The sequence below is a fragment of the Pelodiscus sinensis genome, chromosome 13, assembly GCF_052426305.1.
Source record: "Pelodiscus sinensis isolate ZL-2025 chromosome 13, ASM5242630v1, whole genome shotgun sequence".
NCBI lineage: Eukaryota > Metazoa > Chordata > Testudines > Trionychidae > Pelodiscus > Pelodiscus sinensis.
In genome coordinates, this window is record NC_143064.1 from 16,938,742 (window position 1) to 16,965,375 (window position 26,634).

The 26,634-nt window shown below is 41.3% G+C and overlaps 1 protein-coding gene across 1 annotated transcript in view; it reads left to right on the forward strand.

Annotated features, from left to right (window-relative positions):
• The window catches only part of GRIA3 (glutamate ionotropic receptor AMPA type subunit 3), a 253,895-nt gene that overhangs the window by 211,369 nt on the left and 15,892 nt on the right, over nt 1–26,634 (forward strand). The window contains exons 13-14 of the mRNA XM_075940981.2: nt 3,771–4,018; nt 4,575–4,689. Of these exons, the coding sequence (XP_075797096.2) occupies nt 3,771–4,018; nt 4,575–4,689 (363 nt within the window). The remainder of the gene's footprint in view (nt 1–3,770; nt 4,019–4,574; nt 4,690–26,634) is intronic.

Here is a 26,634-nt window from a genome sequence, read left to right on the forward strand (position 1 = left end):
AAACTGATCTAAAGACTCATAGTCTAGACTTTCCTTCACACAATTATTTCTTTGATGGGGAAGTTCCAAGGAAGCTCTTTTGCTGCAAAAAGCTATGGTGGCAATTCTGTGCATTATAATTTGTTCTGAGTTAGTACAGAACCAGTGCCCCAGCCTGACCTTATGGCTTCTGGAGTTGCCCTTTTTTATATAAAAGGAAACTCTGGTCATGAACATTTCACAGAACTTCAGTAGGGGGTTAAAACCCATGTCAAAGACAAATTCCCACTAAAGCCATTGCATTCCTGGCCTAACCCATTAATAGTACTGCTGTCTTATGTTAAACACATGCCATATTGTAACCCACCGGTGTTTGAATAGTGGATAAAGTGATTTCTGCAGATAGTTTCAGGGTCAGTTTAAACTTTCTAAACTGCGCCAGGATACTTTGATAGAAAGATGCTGGACATAGTAAACCTTTGTCAAGCTGGGGCATTGGTTATGTATTAACTTTGGTAAGCTTGACAATATACTATAGGCTACATCTACACTGGCATGATTTTCCGGAAATGCTTTTAACATCTAGACTGGCACGGAAAAGAGCGTCTAGATTGGGATGGACGCTTTTCCGCAAAAGCACTTTTTGCAGAAAAGCGTCCATGCCATTCTAGACGCACTTTTGTGCAAAAAAACCCCGATCGCCATTTTAGCCATTGGGCCTTTTTTGCGCAAAACAGTACTGTGCTGTCTACACTGGCCCTCTTGCGCAAATGATTTGCGCAAATGATTTGCGCAAGAGGGCTTTTGCCCGAACGGGAGCAGCACAGTATTTCCACAAGAACACTGACGATCTTACATGAGATCATCAGTGTTCTTGCGGAAATTGAAGTGGCCAGTGTAGACAGCTGGCAAGTTTTTCCACAAAAGCAGATGATTTTGCGGAAAAACTTGCCAGTCTAGACACAACCTAAAAGTGGGAATCATGCTTTTTGCTCTCTCATCTGGGTCCTTTTATGGCTATCCTATGTGAACATCTCTGAGATATTTATCACCACAGCACTGTGTAAGATGGGGGCATGTTATCCCCATTTTACAGAACTACAAAACTGAGCCACAGAAAAATTATGTGGCATGTCCAAGATCACACAGGAAGTCTGTAGTCTCCCAAGTCCAAGACTAATACCCTATCCACTACCCCTCTCCCCCCCCCCCCCCCCACTCCTTTCATGTGTGGAGTTTATTTCACTGCCCATTTCTTCAGATACCTGCCTCTGGCTATGTCTACACTACAAAGAAAAGTTGGAAAAGGATACGCAAATTGTGAACCGCAATTTGGGTATCATTTTCCGCTTTTCTTCCAAAAGAGGCTTCTCTGACATTTGGCCCATCTACACGGGGCCAAATGTCAGAAAAAAACTCTTTCAGAACATCCCTTCTTCCTCGTAAAATGAGATTTACAGGGATGCCGAAAAAACGCTTCTGCTTTACTGAAATTTTTTTCAGAAAAGCAGACGCATTCCATGGATGCAGCAGAGTTTTTTCAAGATATCTGTGCAGTGTAGACATAGCCTCAGTAGACTGTTTCTCACACTTTTAAAAAGCATTTGAAAAAGCTATTTTTCTCTAAGAAATATTCTCATTTTTCATCTCTCGACTGTTGCATGGTATTCCACCCTCCTCTTAATGAAGGCACACTATTCTCCCTTCACTCTGATTTTCTCTTGTGTATCATAATGGTTTTAACTGGATTGTGTTTTCAATTATTTTTCCGGTCGTCAGGAGAAATAATTACAATAAAACCCTGGCCCTATACTCCTCTCTAGCAATCACAGCTGTATATTAATACAAGGAATGAAGGCAGGATATGCTATCTATAAAATGTTTACTGAGCATTAGGTAGTCACTTGAAAAGAAATAAAAACTGACTTGATCTCCTACTGATCAGAATGAATAGTCTTCTGCAAGTTCACAGGAGTGTGCACTGATCTTAACTACTGTGTGTGGTACCTAGTGCAATAGATTTTGTGATTCCAGATAAGGCTCGACAAGGAAAATGACAGAAATATGGTTTACACTGAAGGTTTTGTATAAATCCTGAGTTTGCAGTAATTAACCAGGCTTTTCTGCCCAGTGTGGAACAGACAGGGAACATTATGTGATGGCACGGTATACTGATAATGTTACTCAATAGCAGAGGAGTCAGCGGGATTGCCAGCCCTTGGACAATGGGGGGAGGGTATGGCTCTGTATTCCTGGAATAAGTGGAGCAGAAGTCCAGACTCCAGCACCGCCTGGATGGGCAGCGCCTCCCACTCCCTGGCCAGATTGCACAAAGTGATCCACAGCAATTCTAAACGGCCAGAAGCTCCAGCCATTGCAATAGCAGCAACAGCAGCTGGGAGCCCCAGAGTAATTGGTCCCTTTGTCCCGCGGGTCAGCAGCGCCACTCAATACATTAAGATGGTTTAATGTGTGTAGGGTGAGATGAGGGGATTACCTCATGTGGCGTTTTCTGCCATTTAAAGATGTGACCCAAAGAGTGGGCAAAAAGGAGAAGGGGAAGTTGTTCTAAAAGTTTTGCAGCCTCCCTAAGTTACTAAGCATATGTATTAGAGCCAAAATCAGTATGTTTGGCTCTCTCGAAACTGAACAAATCAACCTGCAGTAAAAAAATGCATAATCAGCATCTGGGTATAATAAAATCACCTGTCGGCCATTGAGCTCTTTACATTAACTCTTTTGCTCTCATTAAAGTGAAGTATCAGCTTATTACTAGCATGCTTGTTATTCTTCAGCAACATTTGAAACCATCTGAACAAGGAAAGTTGATCAATGGTAAATAAAATCTTTGCAATCACAGTACATACCTCCCAGATGGTGTTCTCATCCTTTAGCAGCCCAGTAGAGCTATTGCTGTCTCTTGGCTGCAGCTGTAAACTTGATATCACCACTAGAAGAAGCAAAATGCAGGACTATGTAGCACTTTAAAGACTAACAAGATGGTTTATTAGATGATGAGCTTTCGTGGGCCAAACCTGAGGAAGTGGATCTGGCCCACGAAAGCTCATCATCTAATAAACCATCTTGTTAGTCTTTAAAGTGCTACATTGTCCTGCATTTTGCTTCAGCTACACCAGACTAACACAGCTACATTTCTATCACTATTCCACTAGAAGAAGCACATTCTTGTCTTCTTGGGAGTTCTTTAATAGGCAGGTGTCTGTGGTTCACTAGTAGTGTGTTACAGAATGAAACAAACTGATAGTGATGATTTGTGTGGAAAGTAGTGGACCTTCATTGGCATGTATTAGCCATAACAGATGAGCTAGGGTTTAATTTTTTTTTATCTGGATTGATGTTACAGCAGCACGCACAGAAACGGAAAGAACAAGGGACTGGGATGGAATGCACTGCTTTTCATTTTGAATGTTAAGCAGCCTATTAAATGTCAGTTAGTAAGAGAAATGTCTCAGCTTCTCTCTTGCCTAACCCCTTTTTTCCTAACTCCCTGCTGTGTTTGGTAATTGTTTAAGGGCCAGTACTGTTCTCCATTAACTAGCTTCACTTGCTGCATTTATTATTATTCATTATATCTAGTATATTAGGTGCTAGAAGCTAACCAGGACCCCGTTGTGCTGGGGAGTGTTCACAAAACCTTAGTTATTGACAGTAATCTTCAGTCAGTTGCAACCCAATCTGTATTGCGTAGACTTTGACAGCACAACACTTACATACTGTGCAACGTGCGTATGTAATGTTTTTCTTTGTCTGCTTTCTGTTATCTTTCTCAGAGATCAAAGATAGCGGTCTACGAGAAAATGTGGTCATACATGAAGTCAGCAGAGCCATCTGTATTTACCAAAACAACAGCAGATGGGGTGGCTAGAGTGCGGAAGTCAAAGGGAAAGTTTGCCTTCCTGCTTGAGTCAACCATGAACGAGTACATCGAGCAGCGAAAGCCATGTGACACAATGAAAGTTGGTGGGAACCTGGATTCCAAAGGCTATGGTGTAGCAACTCCAAAAGGCTCAGCATTAAGGTGGGTGGAATAATATAACAATATATATGTTGTTATAGTATTCCACCTACCCTGATGTATTGTGTTGTCATTTTCTTTCTTGTGGATTTTGAGGTAACTTTAAAGTTTAAAAATCTTCAATATTCCATGGAGTAAAATAAGACGGTAAATTATGGTTTCATTTACTTAATGCATCCATTTTTTAATGTTCTCTCTGTGTTGTCCTTTCTGATTGTTTGTTGCTGTTTTAATTTTACAGTTCAATGGCTTTTTCAATTTAAATGGTAAAAGCCAAGTTAAACTGCCATATGTGACGAATGTTAATTGCATGATGTGGTGTTCTTGTTACTTTTTTTCCTCAAAGACAATTTCCCCATCCCGCACACTTCAGTTTTGAGCAAATGTTATCCTCCATGCCACCTTCCAATATTAACCCTGTATTTGCTGTAGAAACATTTTTATAGCTCCACGTTCTGTGAAATTTAGCCAATTTGTCCTCTTGTGCTCCTTTTTTTATACGTTACGATTTCTTAAGCATTTGTGCATTTTCTTACAAGTTATGTTTTATCGTTTCAAGAAATGCTGTTAACCTGGCAGTATTAAAACTGAATGAGCAAGGCCTCTTGGACAAATTGAAAAACAAATGGTGGTACGACAAAGGAGAGTGCGGCAGCGGGGGAGGTGACTCCAAGGTCAGCCTCAATGTCACCACAATCGGGTACCTTAGTAAAGAGTAATCGGCAAGGCTGTTATTTGACTGATCAAGGCAAAAAAGGACACAGATTAGAATCATTTGAATAATCATGAAAAAGCCGCTTGGTTGCGCAGTAGCTTTTTAAACAGTCATAGTTTTGATCAAACTTGGGATCCTTATTTAACTAACAGATAGAGCCGCCAATAGTGTTGGCCCTGCCAGGGATACATTAAGTTAATAAGTTCTCACATGAGCTCATCAGTGGACAAGAAAATAGCAATCGTGTATTAATGTAGTACAAAGCAATGAGCAAAGGGTGTTTCATAATTCAGTGCTTTAAAGTTATGTGTTATATGTTGGAAGAAAGGAAGGAAGGAAGGAAGGAAGGAAGGAAGGAAGGAAGGAAGAAAGAAAGAAAGAAAGAAAGAAAGAAAGAAAGAAAGAAAGAAAGAAAGAAAGAAAGAAAGAAAGAAAGAAAGAAAGAAAGAAAGAAAGAAAGAAAGAAAGAAAGAAAGAAAGAAAATTTGATTGTAAAACCAACTGCTAACCAGACTCAGTAGGTGAGGGTAAAGTAGTTATCACAGCAGCAAGACTTTGTTTAACACTAAGAATAGAGTCTCCTGTGACCCTCCCCTACTGGCAAGAAACATTTCATAATGACTTGGAAAATGCAGTACCTGTGGCTAGAAATAGGAGATGCACTGCCTGCTCAGGCTAGCAGTCTCTGCTTGCCCAACTGAAGTGTGTGGTGGTCTGGAAAGGATACATTTACATTTGGAAATGAAGCTTTAAAAAAGCAATTTCAATGGCACATAACCTAGAAGAGAACGCAACCTTTAATACTTCAGAGACTGTCCCTTTGTAAAAATTTTAGATAGAAGGATATAAAATTATATTTGCTGCACTATTTAAACAGATATTGGGTGAAGCTCACATCAACTTCAGTGGAATCAGGATTTCACTCATTTTAAGTGTGGATTTTAGCTGAGAACTTCAGGTTACTTTGAACAACTCATCTTCTGCAACAGCTAATCAGTCAGTGTCCACTAACTGATTAACATAGCAGCTACAGTTGCGTTTACCTGAGTGATTTGCACAGGAAAGTTGCACTAGACTCACTATTATCATTTCCATCATATTGTTGATCATACTAAGTACAGGAATTTCCAACAAAATTAAGGTTTTTTAGTTCTGAAAAGTATTCAGAGTAATTTCCAGAAATATAGTTAGTATAATTTAAAGAATAGTAACATGCAATCTCATAAAACAAATCCTTTTGTATTGGTCCAAAATACTGCCGTAACATTATTTTTCATAAACAGCAGAGTTTTGGACAATTGTTGCAAATTACTATCATATTTTATTAATAAAAGTCGGTTACATCTGGGTAAAGTTAATGAATAAATCTGTTACTTCAGTCATCTTGGATATTAGCAAAAGCAGTTGTCTAATAAAAAGAAAGAAAAGACTGAAATTTAGATTCATGTAATCACTTCAGTTCTTTAGACTCATCTCCAGCCTGGAAAAAGAGTATGGGTTTTAATAGGCTTCTTAGTTCTCATTCTTGTCTCTCATGAAACTTTTTATACAATGTTATATGTGCAAGTACATTAAATGTTTAATATCCTTGCAGCATCCAACACTGTATTGTCTGGCTGTGCCCCATGAAAGAGATTTCTTTGCACAAAGCAACTTTAGCAATTTCTGGAATGGCAGAGAGCTAACTAACTTTTAAAGTGCTGAGGAATATAACATAGGGGATTTTTTGGTAATGATAATAGTAAGGGCTAGGTCATCTTTCTATGTTTGTACTTGCTCAGGCATCATTTAAAGAAAATAATGCTCTGTTAACAAGTACTCAAGCCTGTTAGGAGATGCTGAGAAAGCACTGCCAGTTATTCCATGATAAAGTATATTGCAGGGAAAGAAAATGGAAATGAGGAGAACCTTTGATTTGTCGTTTTTAACCATGAATCACAAATCTCTCTTCTCTTTATTTGTTGTTTATCGTACAGTTTGGGGTTAATGGCTGGATTTTTTTTTTCAGCTATAAACCTCAGTCATCAGGGATTTATCACTCATCAGCATATGTCTCCTGGGAGCAGAATGTGGCCCAAGCTAGTTCTCGGGTCAGATGCACACTTTCTCCCTCGGAAAGAGGGAGAGCCTTAAAAAGAACTAAGCTAATTCTTATAAATTATTACTTCTAGAGTGGTCAAAAATAGATTTTTTTATTTTAAAAGTGTTAATTTCCAATGGCGACATTTTGCAGGCACTTTATACCACAGCCTGGTGTGTCTTGGCATTAAAATATAAAGAACAATATATTCCCGACTGTGCAGAAAATAGCACAGTTTTCACAATGTGGATTTTAGTAGAGAACGTTAAGTTACTTTGGACAACTCATCTTTTGCCAAAGCTTATCAATTAGTGTCTCTACTACAGTAACTGTTATTACCAGAACAATTTAACAGTAGTGCTTGAGGGATTCTGTTGACATCATACACTTTTAAAGCAAAGCTCAAGTTTTTGCCTGAGCTCCAAAAGAGAACTGTAGCTCTGCTTATGTACCTATGGCAAGTACCGATATATCATGCTGTATGATATATGGTTAAAGACAGATCTTTGCCTCCATTTTCTTCCTCTTCTCCCACTTCTCTCTCTAAAGTCTATAGTCCGTTCCTGCCCCCCACCTCAGGCTGACAGTTTGAATTTTGCAATTATCTACATTATTTTAATGCTAAATTCTTATTAGGACATTAAATAAGTATGTAAAACAATATCCCTCTTAAAACAAAGCCCATATGTTATTCATTGATAATAATAAGATAGCATTCCCTTAACCACCTGTACATTAATAGACGAAGTATTTCCTAAACATCAACTAACATGTCAAATAACGGTAGCAATTAACTTCTATTAACATTGTGTCAACTACAAATAAGCTAGGGTCATGTCAATGGAGATGTCCAGTGCAGTGCTTAGCATTGGCATGGGGTCAGGGCTGAAGGGGGGAGCCATTATGCTACTAACTCAAGTGTTAACATTATTTACATGCTGTTTTTTTCCCCACTTTTTTGATTGATTGGTATGAAACACAAACCCAGGAGGCTGAAATTCATTCCTGGTGTAACTCCACACAACGCAGTGGAGTTATAACAGGAATGAACATGGCCCAGTACGTTGTTCATTGTTTGTTGCTTTGCTTTAGCATGGATTTCACACCGTATACGGTAAGGGCTGCAGTGGAGACTTGTGATTTGTTTTCAGATTGATTAAAACCCTTTTTTCCTAACATTGTACTGTTTGCACAGCGCACTGAGATCCTCAAATGAGGTACACTATTGAAGAGCAGCAAATTATTCTAATTGACTTCCCATTCTAATAGTGCAACTCAGAGAGGAGATGGATAAGAGGATGTACATTTTAATTAAAGGTAAGCCCAACCGAAGTTCAACACCAGATTTGGATCCAGACTTCTTCAAAATCTAGGTGTGTTCTCATCCACGATTTTACATCAGACTGAGAAAGGACAAGGGAGCCATTCTGCAACTTGAATTTGAATCCAAAAAACCACACCGGTTGAAGGAGATTGGATCTAGTCCTTTGGTTCAGGCTCATATTTTCATGCATAAAATATGTACACTGCTTTTTTTTAAAAAATGTCAAGAGGAGAAGATAAACAGATTTTTCAAAACTGTTTTGTTTTTCCTTTAAAGGAAATAATAGTTGGGGAAAGATAGAAGCGATCACAATAAGGTACCAGATGCCAGGTGTGTCATGGAATGAGATGTGCATGTGTCAGCCGATGGTGCAGTATGATGGAGATAACTCACTCATGACAGCTATTCTTACTAGCTAAGCTAACAGCTCTATTAGCTTATCTGGTAGAGACTCAGTCTTTGTAGAATAAATGTCCTGAGTAGTTTGTAATCAAATACTTCCTCCTCTGTGTGTGTGTGTGTGTGTGTGTGCGTGCGTGCGTGCGTGCGCGCACGGACTGTATATAGGCTTGAATCATTACAGATTGATGGTGCCGTGGTCTTAGACTGAGCTCCTCTGACTCCCTGATATTCTAATTTGTGGTCAAGACGTGGTGAGTATGTGACCCATTTGCTTGTGTATGTGTGTGCTGTTACTCATTACTGGACTATAAAGAACTTACTCACACAGAAAATTGATTCTGTAGCTGCTTGTCTTCCTCCCTTTAGTTTGTCAAGTGTGCTTTAAAGTCAGATGGCTCTGAGTTTAATTATGCCTCTTCTTGATATCATACATTCCTTGACATCAGACAATTACATTTTGAGACTAAAGGAACCCCAATGACTAAAAAATCCTACAATTTTGCAAGGATTTTAAGTCTCACAAAAGAAAAAAATACATTTCAAATTGACTTGCCATGGAGATTTAACTTCTATTAGATTCGACTAAACAAACTGGTATTATAAGGTTTATTACTTTTATGTCCAAAAATAGAAGTTCCTCTTTATTTTAAGACCAAAGACTATATTTCTATTATGAAATAATTATAGAAAGCCAGATCCTAGCTGGTATAAATCTCCATATCTCCACTCCAGTCGGTTAATACCAGCTACAATAATTAACATCAGCTAAGAGATCTATTTCACAAAGTACTGGAGGCTGCCAATGTTTCACTGGGAATGGTACTTATCAAATTCCATCAGAGACTGTATATTCCATGAAACTAAAGGGAAATCTTGTCCTATCCATCTGTGTTTTCTGTATGGTAGTGTGTGCATATGCTTATTCAAACACCGCTGACATGCTGCTTATGTGTATCATCATTCACTCGCTTATCTTTTTTAAAATGCCAAATAATTAATTGCACCCATACAGACTCTGTCACATTTGTACAGTCTATTGTATTCAGATATTCTCATTTGAGTGAGCTGATTTCTGAATGGTTTGAGAATTTGTAGTAGTACTTGGAAAAACATCTTCCAGGAAATTTGTTATTGAATGTGGCTGGTTTTAGGCCCAATTAATTTATTATACAACCTTGTCCCCTCAAGTGGAGTGATTTCTGACCAGGGATTTAACAGGAAACATGCAAGACATTATATAAATAATGATAGCAGGATGAGTGGATAAGTTTAATCAATTAAGATGTATGAGACTAATTTTCTGTTAAGATATCTTTCTGTCATTTTAGGGTTGAGTCATTTCTGGTCTTTTCTTACCTTGATAGTAGCATTTAATGACAGATAACTTATAAGTAAATTGTTTGTGTGTGTGTAGTCTTGAAGGGTGTTGCACTTGTATGGATTCCTTGCTAATTATTTAACTACATTTCTTGATCAGTGATGGTGTTTTTTAGGCTGATACCTTTTTTGAAAAACGTTGATGAAGTAATGCAAGATGCCCTGGTATTTCATTTCCCAGACTTTTTGTTAAGCATAATGTTAAATGTGGCAGGTTCTAGCCATAGGTGCTGGAACTAGGGATTTTGGGGGCGCTGCCACAGCACCTGGCTTGAAGTGGTTTCCATTATATAAAAGTTTACAATTTGAGTTGATGGCTCGCAGGCATTATGCCAGTACGCCTGAGCTAAATTCTGTCCTTGGATCCATGCAGCACACATTGCCTTCAGCGAGATTTATTCATGCACATCTAAGAAGAGAATTTGGCTGTAAGCAGAGTGAATTTGTTCCTAGGCTTCCCCCCCTTCTCTGCATCAGTTTGCTTGTAAGTGCCAAGCATACAATTTTATTCATTTTTTAATACAGATGTATTTTTAGAAGAAATCTGTTATGAATCATTGTAGGTGTGATTTGCTATCTTAAGAACCCTGCTGGAAAACTTCTTGTACTTTGCATAAGACTCATTTTCCAAATGTTATCTTTGAAAAAACACACATGCAACATAACTCATTGGTACAATTTGCATGAAAATAGTGTTCATCAACATGCAGTGACTTGCTCATCCAGTGGATGCTGTAAGCATGGGCTATGAGTTGGAAAGGAAGTAAAATGGCAGAACAGAACCCATCATAACAGCACTGTGTTAATTCCCACTCATGAGTAGCAGAGCCACTGAAAAACATGGTTTTCAAATTAATAAGCAGAACAACATTTTAAAAGGAAGGCATCAAAATCTGACTTTGTTCATTTATTTGACAAATGCTTTTGCCAGCATATTAAATAATGCTCTAGCAAAATTTGTAACAGTAATGAAGCCTTTTGTAATATGACTTCATTACAGCTCTCCTCCAGTTATATCATCACAGAGAGCTTGCTTTAGTTTATTGTGAGATTTATCAAGTGCAAACTGGTGAGGTTCTGCTATAAAAGGATCATAATTTAGGAAATCAGGTTATGCAGACTGGAAAGCAGTTCTGGGGCATATGAAATAGCCAGAAAAAAGGCAGTTCCTTCAGAATCAGCTTGCCTAAACTGGAGCAAAAGATTGGCAGCACAGATGCAGCTGGTCTGGATCAGCTGACGTGGGCTGCTGGGCTTAGGCTCTATGGGTAAAAATTGCACTGCAGATGTCTGAGTGGGAGACTAGGCTCTGGAACTCTTCCCCTTTGTGGAGTCCCAGAGCTCAGTATCCAGCCCAAGCCCAAACATCTACACAGTAATGAATTCTACAGCCTCGTAGCCCAAGCCCTGAAAGCCACTGTCAGCTGACTTGGATCAGCCACGTGTATTTAACTGCTGTGTAGACATACCCATGTGCTCCAGTCTACCACCCTTAGTGACTAGCAGATTACTGTGCATAAACCTCTCCACTCAATGGTAAATGTAGCAGAATGTCCCGTCACTAAGGCTAGGAGAAAGCTGAAAAGTTCGTGAGCATCTGTTCACTAATTCATTCGGACAATAGTTTGTGGATCTTTGTATTTACTTTCCATGCATATTTGTAAATATTTATTTTGCCTCAAAAATGTCTGCAGTAAGTGGAAGTCTGGTGCATATTTCCATAACTATATTTGCACAAAAGTTCATTCCAGAAATGTACACGTAGCCACCTTAGAATCTTTTTGGATTTCAGCCACCCACAAAAAACTGCCTTGTGACCTTCAGTGACTATTCACACATCACAACTAATAAACAGCAAGTATTTCACTAACTGTACCTGGCCCTATAGGACCAGACTTTCAGAATGATTCAGCACCCACGATTGGGCCAAATTTCCAAAACAAAGCAGCATCCATGAACCTCCACAGAGAAGAAAGAGTGTAGCTGAATGCTGAGCACTTTGGAAAATCTGGTTTCAGTTGTGGGTCATGAGCCCCTCTGAAAATTCTGGCCATGAAGGTTTGTCTAACAGTTATGAATAGCAAAATATGAGCAAAACTCATCTATGGATAATTCTCTGCAGCAAAAAATAGACAGGACCAAACATTTTGAAGAAGTAATTCACTTTGAATCATTCACCAGGCATGTCTGTCGCTAAGGGCCAAACTAAGACAATTTCTAAAAAGAATTCCTTCAATGACAATATAATCAAAGCAACTGGATCCATGCCCTTAGTTCAGGAGTGGGCAATACTTTTTGACGGGGGATAACTCCCAAGATTTTGGAAAGTGGTTGAGGGCCACACTCTTCCATGATATTAATGGAGGAGATGCAGAGTCTGGGATGGAGGTTGGGTGCAGAAGGGAGCTTGGGGTAAGGGATTGGGGTGTAGGGGAGAGACTGGAGTCTGGGTGGGAGTTTGGCTGAAGGAGGCGGTTGTGACCTAGGGCAGGGATCTGGAGTTGCAGGGGTTTGGGATGTGACCTCAGGTAGGAGGTGTGATCTGAGGCAGGAAATTGGGGTGCCAGATCTGGGAGGGGGTATAGGTGCAAGAGGGGGGGCAGAGGGTTTAGGTATATTAATTGGGGGGGCAGAGGGTTGTGGAAGGGGGGGCAAGGTGCCAGAGGCAGGCTGTGGCCAGAAGACTTACCAGCCAGCATCCAAACTGCCTGCCTGCAGAGTTAAGGCTTGCAAAGCTTAAAATGTTTCCCAGCCAGCCAGCCAGCCTGGCCTTGTGCTTGTGTGAACAACTGAGCCAAGGAGAGGGGTTGTGGTTCTTCTTGCCTATTATTCAAACACGCAACTCCCATTGGCCAATAGGATTTTGCTGGGGGCTTGGGCATCTCCTAAAGCTTCTCCCCTCCCATTTTAAAATGGAAATGGGGCCAGGCAGTCCCCTGCCCTAGGTCACAACCACCTCCTTCAGCCAAACTCCCTCCCAGACTCTGAGTGGAGTTCAGGACTGCAAGGCAAGCAGGGGAGCCTGCCTGGGGCTCCCTGCCGCCTCCGAGGGCAAGATCCAGTGTCTTGGTGGGCTGGATCCAGCCTGAGGGCTGTATTTTGCCCAGGCCTGACTTAGTTGTACAGTATGCCTTTTGGTAGTGGTGCAGGATGAGAGACACAAAGCTTAGATGTTTTCTTCTCGTTTCATATAAAAGGAAAGAGAAAAAACACTTGGAAAATGCATTTTTTAAAGTATCTTCTCTTTTGTGCTTCAACGTAATTCTAAGGTTTCAGCAATAGAAGTTCATATTCTGGGCAGATGCCTCCATTCGTACAGGTAGGTTCTCTGAGATGTGCCTCTCTCCCTGTTTACCACTGTAATAATGATTTGGGGAAGGTATGGCTTTATATAGCCAACCAAGCTATCCCAGAATGACCTGAGCAAGCCCTCAAAGGAGGCAGCAGCAAACTGAAGCCTGTAGATGATCCAGTGAAGCCTTTACAAGGGGAAAAATCTGAAGGTGGAAAGGAAGATGTATATAAAATCAAGGGAGAAAGAAAATGAAGATGCTGGCCAATGTACGAGGTAAGTGAAGACTCTTGCACATGTCCATTCATAGCTCCATCAGTGTAGGTTAGAAATGGTCAAGGAAGGGTGGGGTAGAAATCCCCAAAGAAACCAACCATGTACTGTGTAAGATCTCCTAGAAAGGGTTGTGGTTTCAAGCTTCCAGCCTTCCTTGTATTGCTTCTCACAGCATTCCTAGAGTGGTATTTGGGAAATTTCACTAAAACCCTGACTTTGTTTTTCAGTTGTTCATACCACATCAGTACCTCAGTCTCAGGCATTGCTACAAATGAACTAAAGTGCCTTGTGACAGCTTTCTTTTCCTAATCCAATATGCATGCATTATTGCATTAACACTTTGCACTGCTATTAAATTATGATCCTGCTAGTGTAGTTTAATGTCTTTGAGCTACATTCATGAAACATAAATAAACATTCATAGAGCCTGATGCTGGCATCAGACAGAGACTACGAAGAGATCAGAGAGAGAAACCTGCAGTATCATATGGTAGTGCATCTGGCTCTATGGTGAAGTGTGTGTGTGTGTGTTTGTATACATAGTACTTGTGAAATATACACACAACCAGTGTTCCCTGTAAGCTGGGCACTTGTGCAGCTGTTGCCCAGCTGATTAGCAGAGCGACACAGCTAATTTTTGTTTTCTCCTGGTGGACCACATTCACACATTCCTCAGGACACATAACAACATTTATTCTGCACATGGATGGAAAAAATGTGCATGTGAATGGAAAATATTAGAGGGAACATGGCATATAACTCAACACATAGACACACAAGCTATGTCTAGACTGCAAGCCTCTTTCGAAAGAGGCTTTCGAAAAAGCCTCTTTTGAAAAAGAGCATCTAGACTACAAGCAGATTTTTTGAAAAAGCGAGCCGCTTTTTCAAGAGTCTAGACACTCATTCAAAAAAGCACAGTTTGCATTCAATAGCGCCTTTTTTCAAAAGAGTACTTTCAAAAAAAGGCATACGTCCTCGTAAAATGACGTTTTCCGCAGTCAAAAAAACTGCCGCATTCTTTTGATTTACTTTCGAAAGAACGCAGCAGTTTTTTCGACCGCAGAAAATGTCATTTTACGAGGAAGAATGCCTTTTTTCAAAAAAACCCTGTAGTCTAGACACACCCACATAGACACATTTATACATACACCAAGCTGAGACAAACTTTGTGGGGATGAGATGGAAGAATATGCTGAGCTATTGAAATGTATATGACAAAAGAGAAAATATATTCCAACTAGCACAAGAGATGAAGATGAAGATTTTATGAGTAATAAGAGTGGAAGGATTAGAAGCCAAATTGATTACTTGCTTTCCCAACAGAAAGTAAAAAATACAAGACTGCAAGGCAATTACAGGAATGAGTCTTACTAGTCAATACAGACCATTCATCTTAAATATTTTTCTAAGAATAAAGAACAGGAAAATCAAAGGTAACCAAAGATAAGGTGACAAAAACTACAAGGGAAGTCTTAGTAGGACTTTCAGGTTAAGGAGAAGATGAAGCACCAGTAGAAGAAGCAGATACATTTGGGGATTTTATGGCGACAAATATATTGTGGGTATTCAACACAAAATTTGGTGTTAGAGTGAAGAAGTACAAGACATGATAAAAGAAAAATGTTTAAACTCTGTCAAAGGACTAGGAGTAAATAAGACCTGGAAGAAAACATGGACGTAAAGAAATTGACCAGGAATGTAGTTACAAATGCAAAAGCAAAGACTTGGCACAAACAAAGGAGGGGGAAAAAGTATAAAGACTGGCAAAAGCATGGAACAGAAATACCAAAACTACAAAGAAAGTGAGTTCATCAAAGAGGAAATTAATCTGGTGTCTTTTTATGATAGCATAAAGGATCAATGAGCAAAGAAAAAGAACAGCTTTTAAAATTAAGAAAACCCAAAACAGCAAAGCAATTTCAAAATGATGAACTTTTGTGTAGTGGAGCCTTTCCCACCAGATAACGTGGCCAATATTTTAAAACAAATAAAAAAATAAAAAGGCTGTAGGTCCAGAGAGAACCCCTACCGAGGCATGGAAAAGGTTTGTAAAGAACATACCCATCTTATAACATCTCTGTTCATTTCAATCATGAGATGAGGAAAGAGCTCCAACACCGGAAGGAAAAGTATTTTGGAGCTGATATACAAGGAGGAATGTGACACTGACAATTACACAGACAGACAATCACCTACAGGATCTTTACAGAGCGTTCCTAAAACTGAAATACCCACCTGGAGAAGTGAAAAAACAAATTGACAGAGCCAGAAAAGTATCCGCACATGAACTACTTCAAGACAGACCCAAAAGAGAAAACAACAGAACTCCGCTTATTAACTACCTGTATAGTCCACAACTCAGACCCCTCCAGCGCATTATACACAATCTACAACCCATCCTGGAAAATGATCCCTCATTCTCAGAGGCCTTGGGAGAAAAGCCAATTCTTGCTTACAGACAATCCCCCAACCTGAAACGAAATATTTCCGGTAACCATGCGCCACAACCACATCATAAGCATCCAGGAACCCAGCCCTGTCACCAAACACGATGCCAACTCTGCCCACATGAATTCATCACTGGAGCCAGCAACATAAGCTACCAAATCAAAAGGTCATTACATCCAGTAATTTGATCTATGTCATCAAATACCAGCAATGATCCACTGCTATATTGGACATTCTGCGGAAAAAGAATCAATGGACACAAATCAGATATACGTAAAGGAAACATACAGAAACCTATTGGGGAACACTTTAATCTTCCAAATCACTGTTTAAAAAAATCTTCAAGTGGCTGTCTTGTCAGAAACCAGTTTTACTAGCCAGATACACAAAGAAACATTGGAATTAGGGTTCATCCACAAATTCAGTTCACATGCTAATTGACTCAGTTGTGATGAAGGGTGGTTGGGGCACTATCAACTTAACATTCATTGAAGGTGCAAACAACTCTTTGTGTAGACTCCTATGTCAGGAAGGATACTATCAACTGACTTTGATTCTTATCTGCTTCGTTTTAACTACCCAATCTTCAGATACTTACTGATTCCCTTTAGCTCCCTGTCTCCCCCCCCCTCCTTTTTTCCCTCTCCCTCCCTCCTCCTTCTCTCCTATTTATTTTGTGTCTGCACATCCTAAACTTATTTCGGTCATCTGAAGAAGTGGGCTGTGCTGCTTCTACCCCCTGAAACAAATTATAGAGGCATCAAGCTTTTGAGTCATACAAAGAAACAGGAGAGGATCGTCAATAAGAGACTAAGAAGTGAAGCAGATATTAGTGCAAATCAATGTGGCTTCATGCCAGGAAAGTTGACAATAGATGCCGTTTCTGCATTGAGGTAGCTAGTGAAAAACTAGAGAGAAAAGGAAAAATGTTCACTCAGTATTCATTGATCTGAAAAAGGCTGAGTTCCAAGAAAAGTCATATGGTGGTGTCTGAGTGAGAAAACGGAACCAGAATTTTGTATGGCTTGTTCAAGTCACATATATGGGTCAACGACAATAGCAGCCTTTTAGCAGTGAAATGGACAGAGTAAAGGCAAAAGAGGGAGTACATCAGGGATGAGCAGCAAACCTTTCTTGTTTATCCTTGGCCTGGATACCTTCACAAGGATCACACTGAAGAAGGCACCTTGGTGCATGCTGTTTGCAGAGATCATTCTATGCAATGAGAGGAAAGTCTAACGGAAGAGCTTGATAGAAGGAGAGATGTGGTAGAGAGACATGGGCTCAAAATAAGCAGAGGCATCATCCTTGAAACTTGATGGGCAGACAGGACTGAAAATACATTTCAAGTATCTGCCTTCCAGAATCTGAGAAATGGAGGATGAATTACAGTTAGGATGACACACACCTAATTCAAATAGAGAGACAAAAGTGGTGTAGCACAAGACAGGGAAAATACCTGTAAAATTAAAAAGGAAAGTCCATAATGCGGTCCATCCAGGTTTAACAGATGATTCTTAGGCCTGGTCTACACTACATGGGAAGGTCAAAGTAAGATATGTAACTCCAGCTACGTAAATTGCATAGCAGGAGTCAACATATCTTAAATCACATTTCCACGATGTCCACGCAGCAGGAGGCTGACGGGACCTTTATGAGGAGCAGAAGTACTGGCACCACAGGGAGCACCCTCTGGGTTCGATTTACTGGGAAGATCAATCACAAAAGTGTTCATCTTCCGCATAGTGTAGGCGTGCCTTAAGTGCTGGGCACCAAAGAAGAAACATAAGCAAATGATTCATTCTACCAAAATGAAAATGTTGAGAGGTGAATCAGGAAAAATCATCAGAAGAATGTGTATGTTAGAGATATGCTCAAAATAACACTCATGAGATGGTCTGGTTATGTAAAGTGCAGTCCTGAAAACTATTAGGGTAAATGAGACCAACAGACCAAGATTAAAGGGAAAAGGGACAGAGGGGCCAACCCAGGAAGAAATGGTGGGAAGCTAGCATACAGCGCAATAGAAGATATGGCATTCAACAGAGCACTTTGGACTCCTACAGTGAACGTATTTGATGGGATTAACCCAGGAAGTAGAAAAAAATAGACTTATATACACACCTCCATAGAGCTGATTTTTCTACCATCTCGTACGGTCAAGTGTGAGTGAGTACACATGTATACACAGACATATTACACTAAACACAGCATTGTTTACAACCTGATTTTAAAAATTAAATCCAGCTGCAGCAGTGAGAAAGCCTACTTTGACAACATAACAGAGATGCATGTACATGCTTCATGACAACAAAACAAAAAAATCTTTTGTACTACCCAGGAGAACACTAATTACAGACAAAAAATATTAATGAAATTTGTGACAGGGTTCCTTTTGTTGTGAAGCCCAAGCCTGCAGCTTCTAGCAACACAAAAATAATCAAAGCAACTTACCCCTGATTGTGAGCTTGGATACATTACAAAAGGCCATACCAAAACCACCAATGACTGCCTACTGCAAAGCTACTAATTTACAGAAACTCATTGACAGAGCAGAATTAAAACCTAGTATAAGAGTGCGCTATTATTTCAAGAGAGGCAGTCTTTGTCAACATCTGCACCCAACTTCCAAAATCACCAGCTGCACTGCAGGCAAATATTACTGAAGAAATCAGCATCTGCATCCACCTTCTGCATTTGCTAGATCTGTTACAGGCAAAAATGACAGCATAAAGTGATTGCCAATATGCAAATTCACACATAAGGCATTACTTCACCACCTGCAGAAGGTGAAAAACAGTTTGTGGGGAAAACATAAAGTGACCTCCATAAAAGATTTAAAATTACTAGAGGATTTACTCACCATTGCTCGGGTCCTTAATTGAAATACTCTGATACTACTGTCACTACAAGGTGGGTCTTATTGAGCTTTTAATATCACCTACAAGGTGATAATACAGGGAGGGCAATATGTATAATCCATTTAATGTACATGCCTATATATTTATAAGGCATTTATGCAACAAATTTAGACCAATACATTATGATGGGCAATAGAATGTGAAAGTGCTGCTCTTGGAAAGACCAGAAGTGTTGGATAATACAGGCACCCTAAAAGGTTTGTACCTTGTCATAAGTTATTTCAGGTACAAGATCTGACAGAGATTCTATTCAATGGTTACAGAACATGTTGGGATTTACAGGTTCTGAGGGGCTTGAGTGCTTTATTTGACTGAGACTGGTCTTTAACCTCCAGTAATGCCCTCCAGAGACTAATGTTGACTTTGGTGTTCCTTACAGAAATATTTCTTTGTGTTTAAAAGACATCAAGATGGTAGTTCATGTTAGATTTGTATGGTGTCCTGCCAAGTTAAACAGAGCATACAGACCTTCTTAAATGTCCTTGACTGAAATGCTCCCAGGCTTTTTAGGGCATTGTTTTGATGGGTCACGAGAAACAAATTACAGCACGCAGATTGAAGTCATATCTACACAGCCCAGAAAAACCCATGGCTGGCTTGTCCCAGCTTACTTGGGCCCATGAGGCTTGGCAGATGGGACTGTTTCATTGCAGTGTTGACTTCAAGGCTCAAATCCATAGGGTCTCAGAAGCTTACACAGCATGAAACAATCCCACAGCCCGCGCCCCACAAACCCAAGTCACCTGGCACATGGATAAGCCCTGGGTTTTTCCCTGGTGTGTAGATATACCTTGGAAGGACTGCTTACAGTTAACATGTGGTTCTCTTTTTAGCTTTACAACTGAGCAGGATTTTGACACCCTGAAGCTTGCTTTGTTTGTTTGTTTGTTTGTTTGTTTGTTTGTTTGTTTGTTTGAAGGATGAGGTTAAATCTCTTGTCTATAGAGCAGTGGATTAGTTGCGGACTTTGCCCTTTCCCCCAATGATATTTAGGACCTGGGAGACCTTTGCAATAGATGAAAAGTGACATGTTTTAGAAGCCTTCGGCATTGTCTTAACTCTTCCCCAGCTGAAGTCAACGGGAGTTTTACCAGGTTTGAATAGGAGCAGTTAAGCCAGTGCTGAGTGCTTCTGAAAATCTCTCAGACTTTGAGACCCCTTGTATTTGAAAACTACTAGTTTGCTTCCCCCCCGCTCCTGACATACACCCATCCTAACCTACTTCCTCCATTTATTTTAGCAAGAAGAGGTGGGTTTAGAAACCCCTCTAGCTGGAGCTTTCATTTAAGTTCTAATCTTGATGCTCCAATTCTCTGTTGGTTGAGCTGTGTTGATGTTACCAGCTTTGATGGTGGAAAGGCAAACAAGCAGGGCTTTAGGTCATAAAGAATACATAAGACAGACATCCAAGCTTGACAACGTGAAAGCACAAAATTGCTCTAAAAAAAATGAATATCCTGATTTTAAGGCAGATTGCAAATAATAGGGGTTAAATAATAGAACTGATCAAATCATTTTGTGGTACACTTGCAGCATATAATGAAATAAGATGGTGCAGGTATAGTATATTCTACTGTCAATCTACTCATGTAACTAACTACTCTTCGTGTCACCGGGAGTTGCACATGGGGATTGAGAACAGTATATGCCCCTTGGTTGTACTGTCTGTTGCTCGATAATGTATTGCCTTTAGATTCCTTTTGACAAGGAGAATGCATTTTTATTAGTCTTGGTGGTTTTCTTTGGATGAAAACTGTCTTTAGCCTACAGTGGCCAGATTCACCAGTAGTCTCCAACTACCTTGTTGCTCTGATGACATAATCCCTTCAAACCTGATTAAACCAGCTACTTAAACCTGATTAACAACTGCTTTATATGATAATGAAGCACAAAGCAACCAGAGTCCATTAGTGAATCTGGATCAGTATGTTTGCCTAATCCATGGATTTGTTTTATAGCCATTTAGGCATATACACCACTCCTAACAGCTCTTTTGTAAATGCTACATTTCTGGTGATGCAACTGTGTGTTTCCATAGGACTCTGAGGAGATATTTGATTGGCATGCAATGTTATATTGTAGGAAAGTTGTATTGCATTAGTTAATATTTAGCATTTTACATTATGGAAATTATTGAAAAAAGCATCCTGTGCATCAGATTTCTTTGCAAAGAAACCTGTATTGGAGACAGGGACCTATGTTTGGGGCAGGCTTTGCAGAAAGATTTGCAAGCCACTTCATCAGACCTATCCCTGACATGGTTCCCTTTCTCAGTGTCTGAGAGAAGGCATCATTTCCAGCTTTGCCAACCAGAACACAGATGAGCAAGGACCAGAGTTCTCTGAGGGTATGTCTATACTACAGCGCTAATTCGAACTAACTTAGTTTGAATTAGTTAATTCGAACTAAGCTAATTCGAACTAACGCATCCAGACTAAAAAACTAGTTCGAATTAGCGTTTTGATAATTCAAACTAGCATGTCCACATTAAGTGGACCCTGAACCGAGGTTAAGGATGGCCGGAAGCAGTGCCGGCAGCGCATCAGATGAGGACTTAGAGCGTGGAGCTGCTGCCTCAGGCTAGCCGAGGGCTGTGCATAAAGGGACCCGACCCCCACCCCGGACAGACAGTTCTCAGGGGTGCCCCGCTTGCAAAGCTTGGAGTGCCCTGAGTGCCCACACTGGGCACATCACAGCACTCGGCCATCAGACCGGCTGCACTTGCCGCAGGCTGCCATCTGGGGAGAGGGGCAATTGGGGGGCTGCAGGAGAGCTTCCACCCCCAGAAGCCTGCAGAGCCAGCCCAGTCCTCCCCTTCGGGGGCTCGTACCCCATTCCTCCCACACCTCCTTCCACTTATCCTTCCCTAGCCCCCTTTCCTGACGTACAAAATAAAGAAAACGTGTGGTCAAAAATAGAATCTCTCTTTATTGAACAAAACTCGGGGAGACTGGGAAAAGGAGGCAGGAGAGGGGAAGAGAGAGGGTGGGAGAGGGGAGGGCAACTACAATGATCAGAGGTTTGGAACAGATCCCATATGAAGAGAGGCTAAAGAGACTGGGACTTTTCAGTTTAGTAAAGAGGAGACTGAGGGGGGATAGGATAGAGGTCTATAAAAGCATGAGTGGGGTGGAGAGGGTGCATACAGAAAAGTTCTTCATTAGTTCCCATAATAGAAGGACTAGAGGACACCAAAGGAAAGGAATGGGTGGCAGGCTTCAAACTAGTAACAGAAAGTTGTTCTTCACAAAGCAAAGAGTCAACCTGTGGAACTCCTTGCTGCAGGAGGCTGTGAAGGCTAGAACTAGAACAGAGTTTAAAGAGAAGTGAGATAATGTGATGGAGGTTGGGTCCATGGAGTGGTATTAGCCAGGGGGTAGGAGTGGTGTCCCTGCCCAAAGTTTGTGGAAGGCTGGAGAGGGTTGGCACGAGACAAATGGCTTGGTCACTGTCTTCGGTCCATCCCCTCCAGGGTCCCTAGGGTTGGCTGCTGTTGGCAGACAGGCTACTGGGCTAGATGGACCTTTGGTCTGACCCAGTACGGCCATTGTAAGCTCAGGGCTCAGGGTCGGGGATCTCAATGGACCACCTTGATTTTCATGCACACCTGCTCCTGAGTGGCCAGGCTGGCAGCTCTCCTGCCCTAGACAGCCACTTTCCTGTGCCTACTGCGGAGGTCGTGGACGAGGTCCACGATGTCCGCACTAGCCCAGGCGGGTGCCCTCCTCTTGCAGTCCCGGGCAAGCTCCCAGGAGCCGCCAGCCTGGTCCCGGGAAGAGGGGGAGGGCTGGGGGGCATTGGGTGGCTGGCTCGAGCCGTGCCAGGTGCAGGGTGTGCTGGCTGGGTGCTGGCAGGCTTACACCTGGCACGGGCATCGTAGCCAGCCCATGCCCCTTTAAGGGGTCCGGGGCCGGGAGGGGGGCAATAGAGTTTCCCTGGTGTTGGCCAGAGTGGCCACCAGGGAAAGCTGGGGAGGGCTAGCCTCCCACTAGTTCGAATTAAGGGGCTACACACCCCTTAATTTGAACTAGTAAGTTCGAACTATGCTTAGTCCTTGTAGAATGAGGTTTACCTAGTTCGAACTAAGCGCTCCGCTAGTTCGAATTAAGTTCGAACTAGCGGAGCGCTAGTCCGTTAGTTCGAATTAACTTTGTAGTATAGACATACCCTGACAGAGCAGTTGGAAAAGAAGGAATCTCTGGATCCAATTAAAGAGCTGCATTTATAATATGAGCACTGCTCCGTGTAAGGCAACAGGTCAAGGAGGTTGGAATGCCATTTTAGTTTTTGATATAGTTTTAGTTCTCTTCTCTGACCTCTCTTGTGGTTGGATTATACTGCCATTTTGTATCTTAATATATAGCAGTCTTGCAAGATTCTACGTAGTGAAGGCTGGGAGAGTAGGTTAGGGTGACAGAACTGCTGAAATTTTGAAAGTTTAAGCCAGTTTTGCAAGTTTATGGTAATTGGGTATTAAAATTTCCTTTACTCTACCCAAAATATTCCTTTATTCTGATTGCAAGAGCATTTGAGGCATCATTTTCCTTTCCACAGAATCCTTTTGCAATGTTACAGTAGCATAAAGGGATCCTTAGTGTAACAACCGCATGAAAAAAAACTACAAAAACAGACTGCATTGCAAAACTGCTAAGCTAGAATTCATATGCAAATTTGACACCATCAGAAGGTCTGGATAGCGACATGGAATGGCTCTCTCAATACAATAAGTAATTTCTGTTTCAGGTACTCTCACCTTCTCATCACCATTGGAGCCACATCCATCCTGATATAATTAGCACTGATGTTACACTTCCATCTCTCTAACCCTGCCTTTCTTTCCCTTCAAGCATTTGAGGAAGTGAGTTTGTATCTCACAAAAGCTTATACCCTAAAAAAATTGTTAGTCTTTAAAGTGTCACCAGACTTCTTGTTGTTTTAGCTTCATCACACTTCTTGTTGTTTTACCATTTCACGAGGAGTAACGGTAGTTCGAACTAGGAAGCCTAGTTCGAACTACCTAGTTCGTGCCCTGTGTAGCCGCGCTGCACGGGGTTCGAACCAGCGGGGTTTTAAAAATGGCGGCTCCCCGCTTATGCAAATGAAGCCCGGGAAATTCAAATCCCGGGCTTCATTTGCAAGTGCGGTATGCCTACATTACCCCGCTAGTTCGAACTAGCGGGGTAGTGTAGACATATCCTTATAGATAGTGGCAGAACTGTGCAGACAAAGATGCTGCATCCATCTCTAAATTGGCATCAGCAAATGATAATGAGTCCATTGATAAGGAACAGAAGAAATGTTTTGGTTCAGTTTGCAAACCCCAGTCAGGAAAAGCCATCAAATGAGCATTCGTTCACTCTAGTTTTTAATGGGTTTCTCATAAGCTATTTATCCATCTATATATATATATATATATGTTCTTTGGGCTGTTTCGATTCCAATAAAGGGAAATAACTAGTGCTGCAGTGCATCTTAATTGTTAAGTTGTTTCTTTTCAATTCCCTTTTCCAAGTGATTTCTCAGAAATAATTTATAGTGCTCCATTTAGTTTAGAGGGTAACAATATGCTATCCACGTTGTTATACACTTGCTATCCCGAACAAGGAACAAATTTTGGTGTCACATTTATATTGCATCCATTACAGTAAGGAACAAGGCATGAATTATCCAAGGCTCCAGCAGTTGCCAATGAAATCGTTATGTGTTATGCAAGCAATAAACATTACTACTGTATTGCCTATAATTAGCATAGCGTAGCACAAGTGCCACAGCAACATCCATTACTTGCAGTTGACAGAATTTGAAAACGCCATCCTATAATCGTTATGACATACCAAAATGTCTGGTGCTCTTAAGTCACTTAGGGCCAGATTCACAAAGGGGCTTAGTTACCACTGACTTTCACAAACCCCCCACTCAGCTGCTGCTAGCCCAGTCGGTGTCTAAATATTCTCAGGTACCTGCTGGTTGGCACACGAAAAGCTGCCCAAGTACTGCTGACACTTGAAGCCCTAGCTCACGCCTAAGCTTTGGCAGGATTCTCAAAACAAATCAGTCCCCCCCTCTCCCTTCCCCCCCCCCCCGTCCGTCCGTCCGTCCAACCCCCTCATACACACCTCTCTTCCCTGTCCAACCCAGTTTGGTAGTTGTTCTCTGAGCACACCTCTCCCCCACAAAAGGTAGTCAAAGCAAGCAGACTGGGAATCTGGAAGGTAGGGCTGCAGCAGTGTGTGATGTGAAAGCTGCAGGTTTGAATCCCTATTCAGCCTGACTTGGCACAACAACATAAAACCATCTCTTCCACCTTCCCAAGAGGCTGCCCAACTCTCTGGCTACTCTGGGGAGGGTGAAACTAGTCACTTTTTATAAATAATTAATTATTTATTGATTTGCCTCCATCCCATTTTCCTCCATCCCAGGTGAGTGCCCTAATCACTAGGCTAGAGAGTCACTGTCATACTTCTAGGCCCAATGACTGTGTAGTTATTTATACAAAATGCAACATCTCCTCCAAGAGAGCTCTTCCACCCTATAGTACCCAATGACCAAGGCACTCACCGGCAAGGGGAAAGATCTGGATTCAAGTCTCTGCTCCAAATCAAGGATCTGAGAACCAATCTTCCCCATTCTAAGCAAGTGCCCTAACCACTGGGCTATTGGCTAGAACTAGGGTCTTTCTCTTCTGCTTTTTTCATAAGAAAGGGCTAAATTGCCCTTTAATGCCTATGCCAGGAGAGGGTTGGGGGCTGAGAATCCTGCAGCGGAGCTACCTCCTTCTGAATGGTCAGCCAAGAGCCTTGCACCCAGATCAATGGGAGCTAGGTATCTAAGTACCTTTAAGGATCTGAGCTTCTTGTCCTCTGCATTTTATTACTGGCTAGCTTGAGCATCCTTTTTTGTTGCTAATCCTTTGGAACAATCCGAAGTGTCTACCATACTGGTCACTTCTCCACATTCTTGGTGACGGCACAAACATGCATTACTGCCCAGAGTTTTTAAAAAATCCTCTTCCAGTCTTATCACATGAAAGGATCAACAACACATATGACAGCAATAACAAGAAAAACCTCCTGGTACTGGCTGCTGAAGACCAGGGCAGCTGACCATTCCTCTGGAGTGTTAGCAGTACACTTGGGTGGGCCACGTCACAAAAAGAGGAGTGAAATACCACCATCTTCCTCCACATGTGAGTCCTTGCAGTCCCTTCAAGTCTGGCTGTATGCAGAGACTGAACTGGTTCACAGCCAAGGAGCAAAGAGCCATAACAACTGAAGTCTTGTGGAATGCAGATAAAGAAGCCCCACACTGGGGGCAGAAGGATACGTTACAGTGATAAGAACTACCAGGCATATTATTTATTATTATATATGTTATACACATATATGTGTGAACAGAAGACCCTGATGTCTACATACAAGGAACACCTGACTAAACTAGATCTTCACATAACAGTATAGTAACCAGCATGGTTAGTGGCAAATGCAAATTCTTTGACCTCTGTAAACTGTCCTATTTGAAAAATATATTCATAGCACTTCTTCCAGGAATTGACCTCGGAACTTCCAAGATGGTCAGGATTCCATCAGTTCAGTATGTAACCCACACATGTAGTGTGGTTATTGAGCAATGCAAATGGTACCTAGACCACAGCAACAGTTAAGATCAAGAGACCTCTACAGCATGGGCTGGGAGCCAGCTGGCTTTTAGCTTAGAGGGTAGAGGCTCCTATACTCTGCTACAGAGATCCCAGGTTCAAAAATCTGCTTGGTGGCGGTGACAAG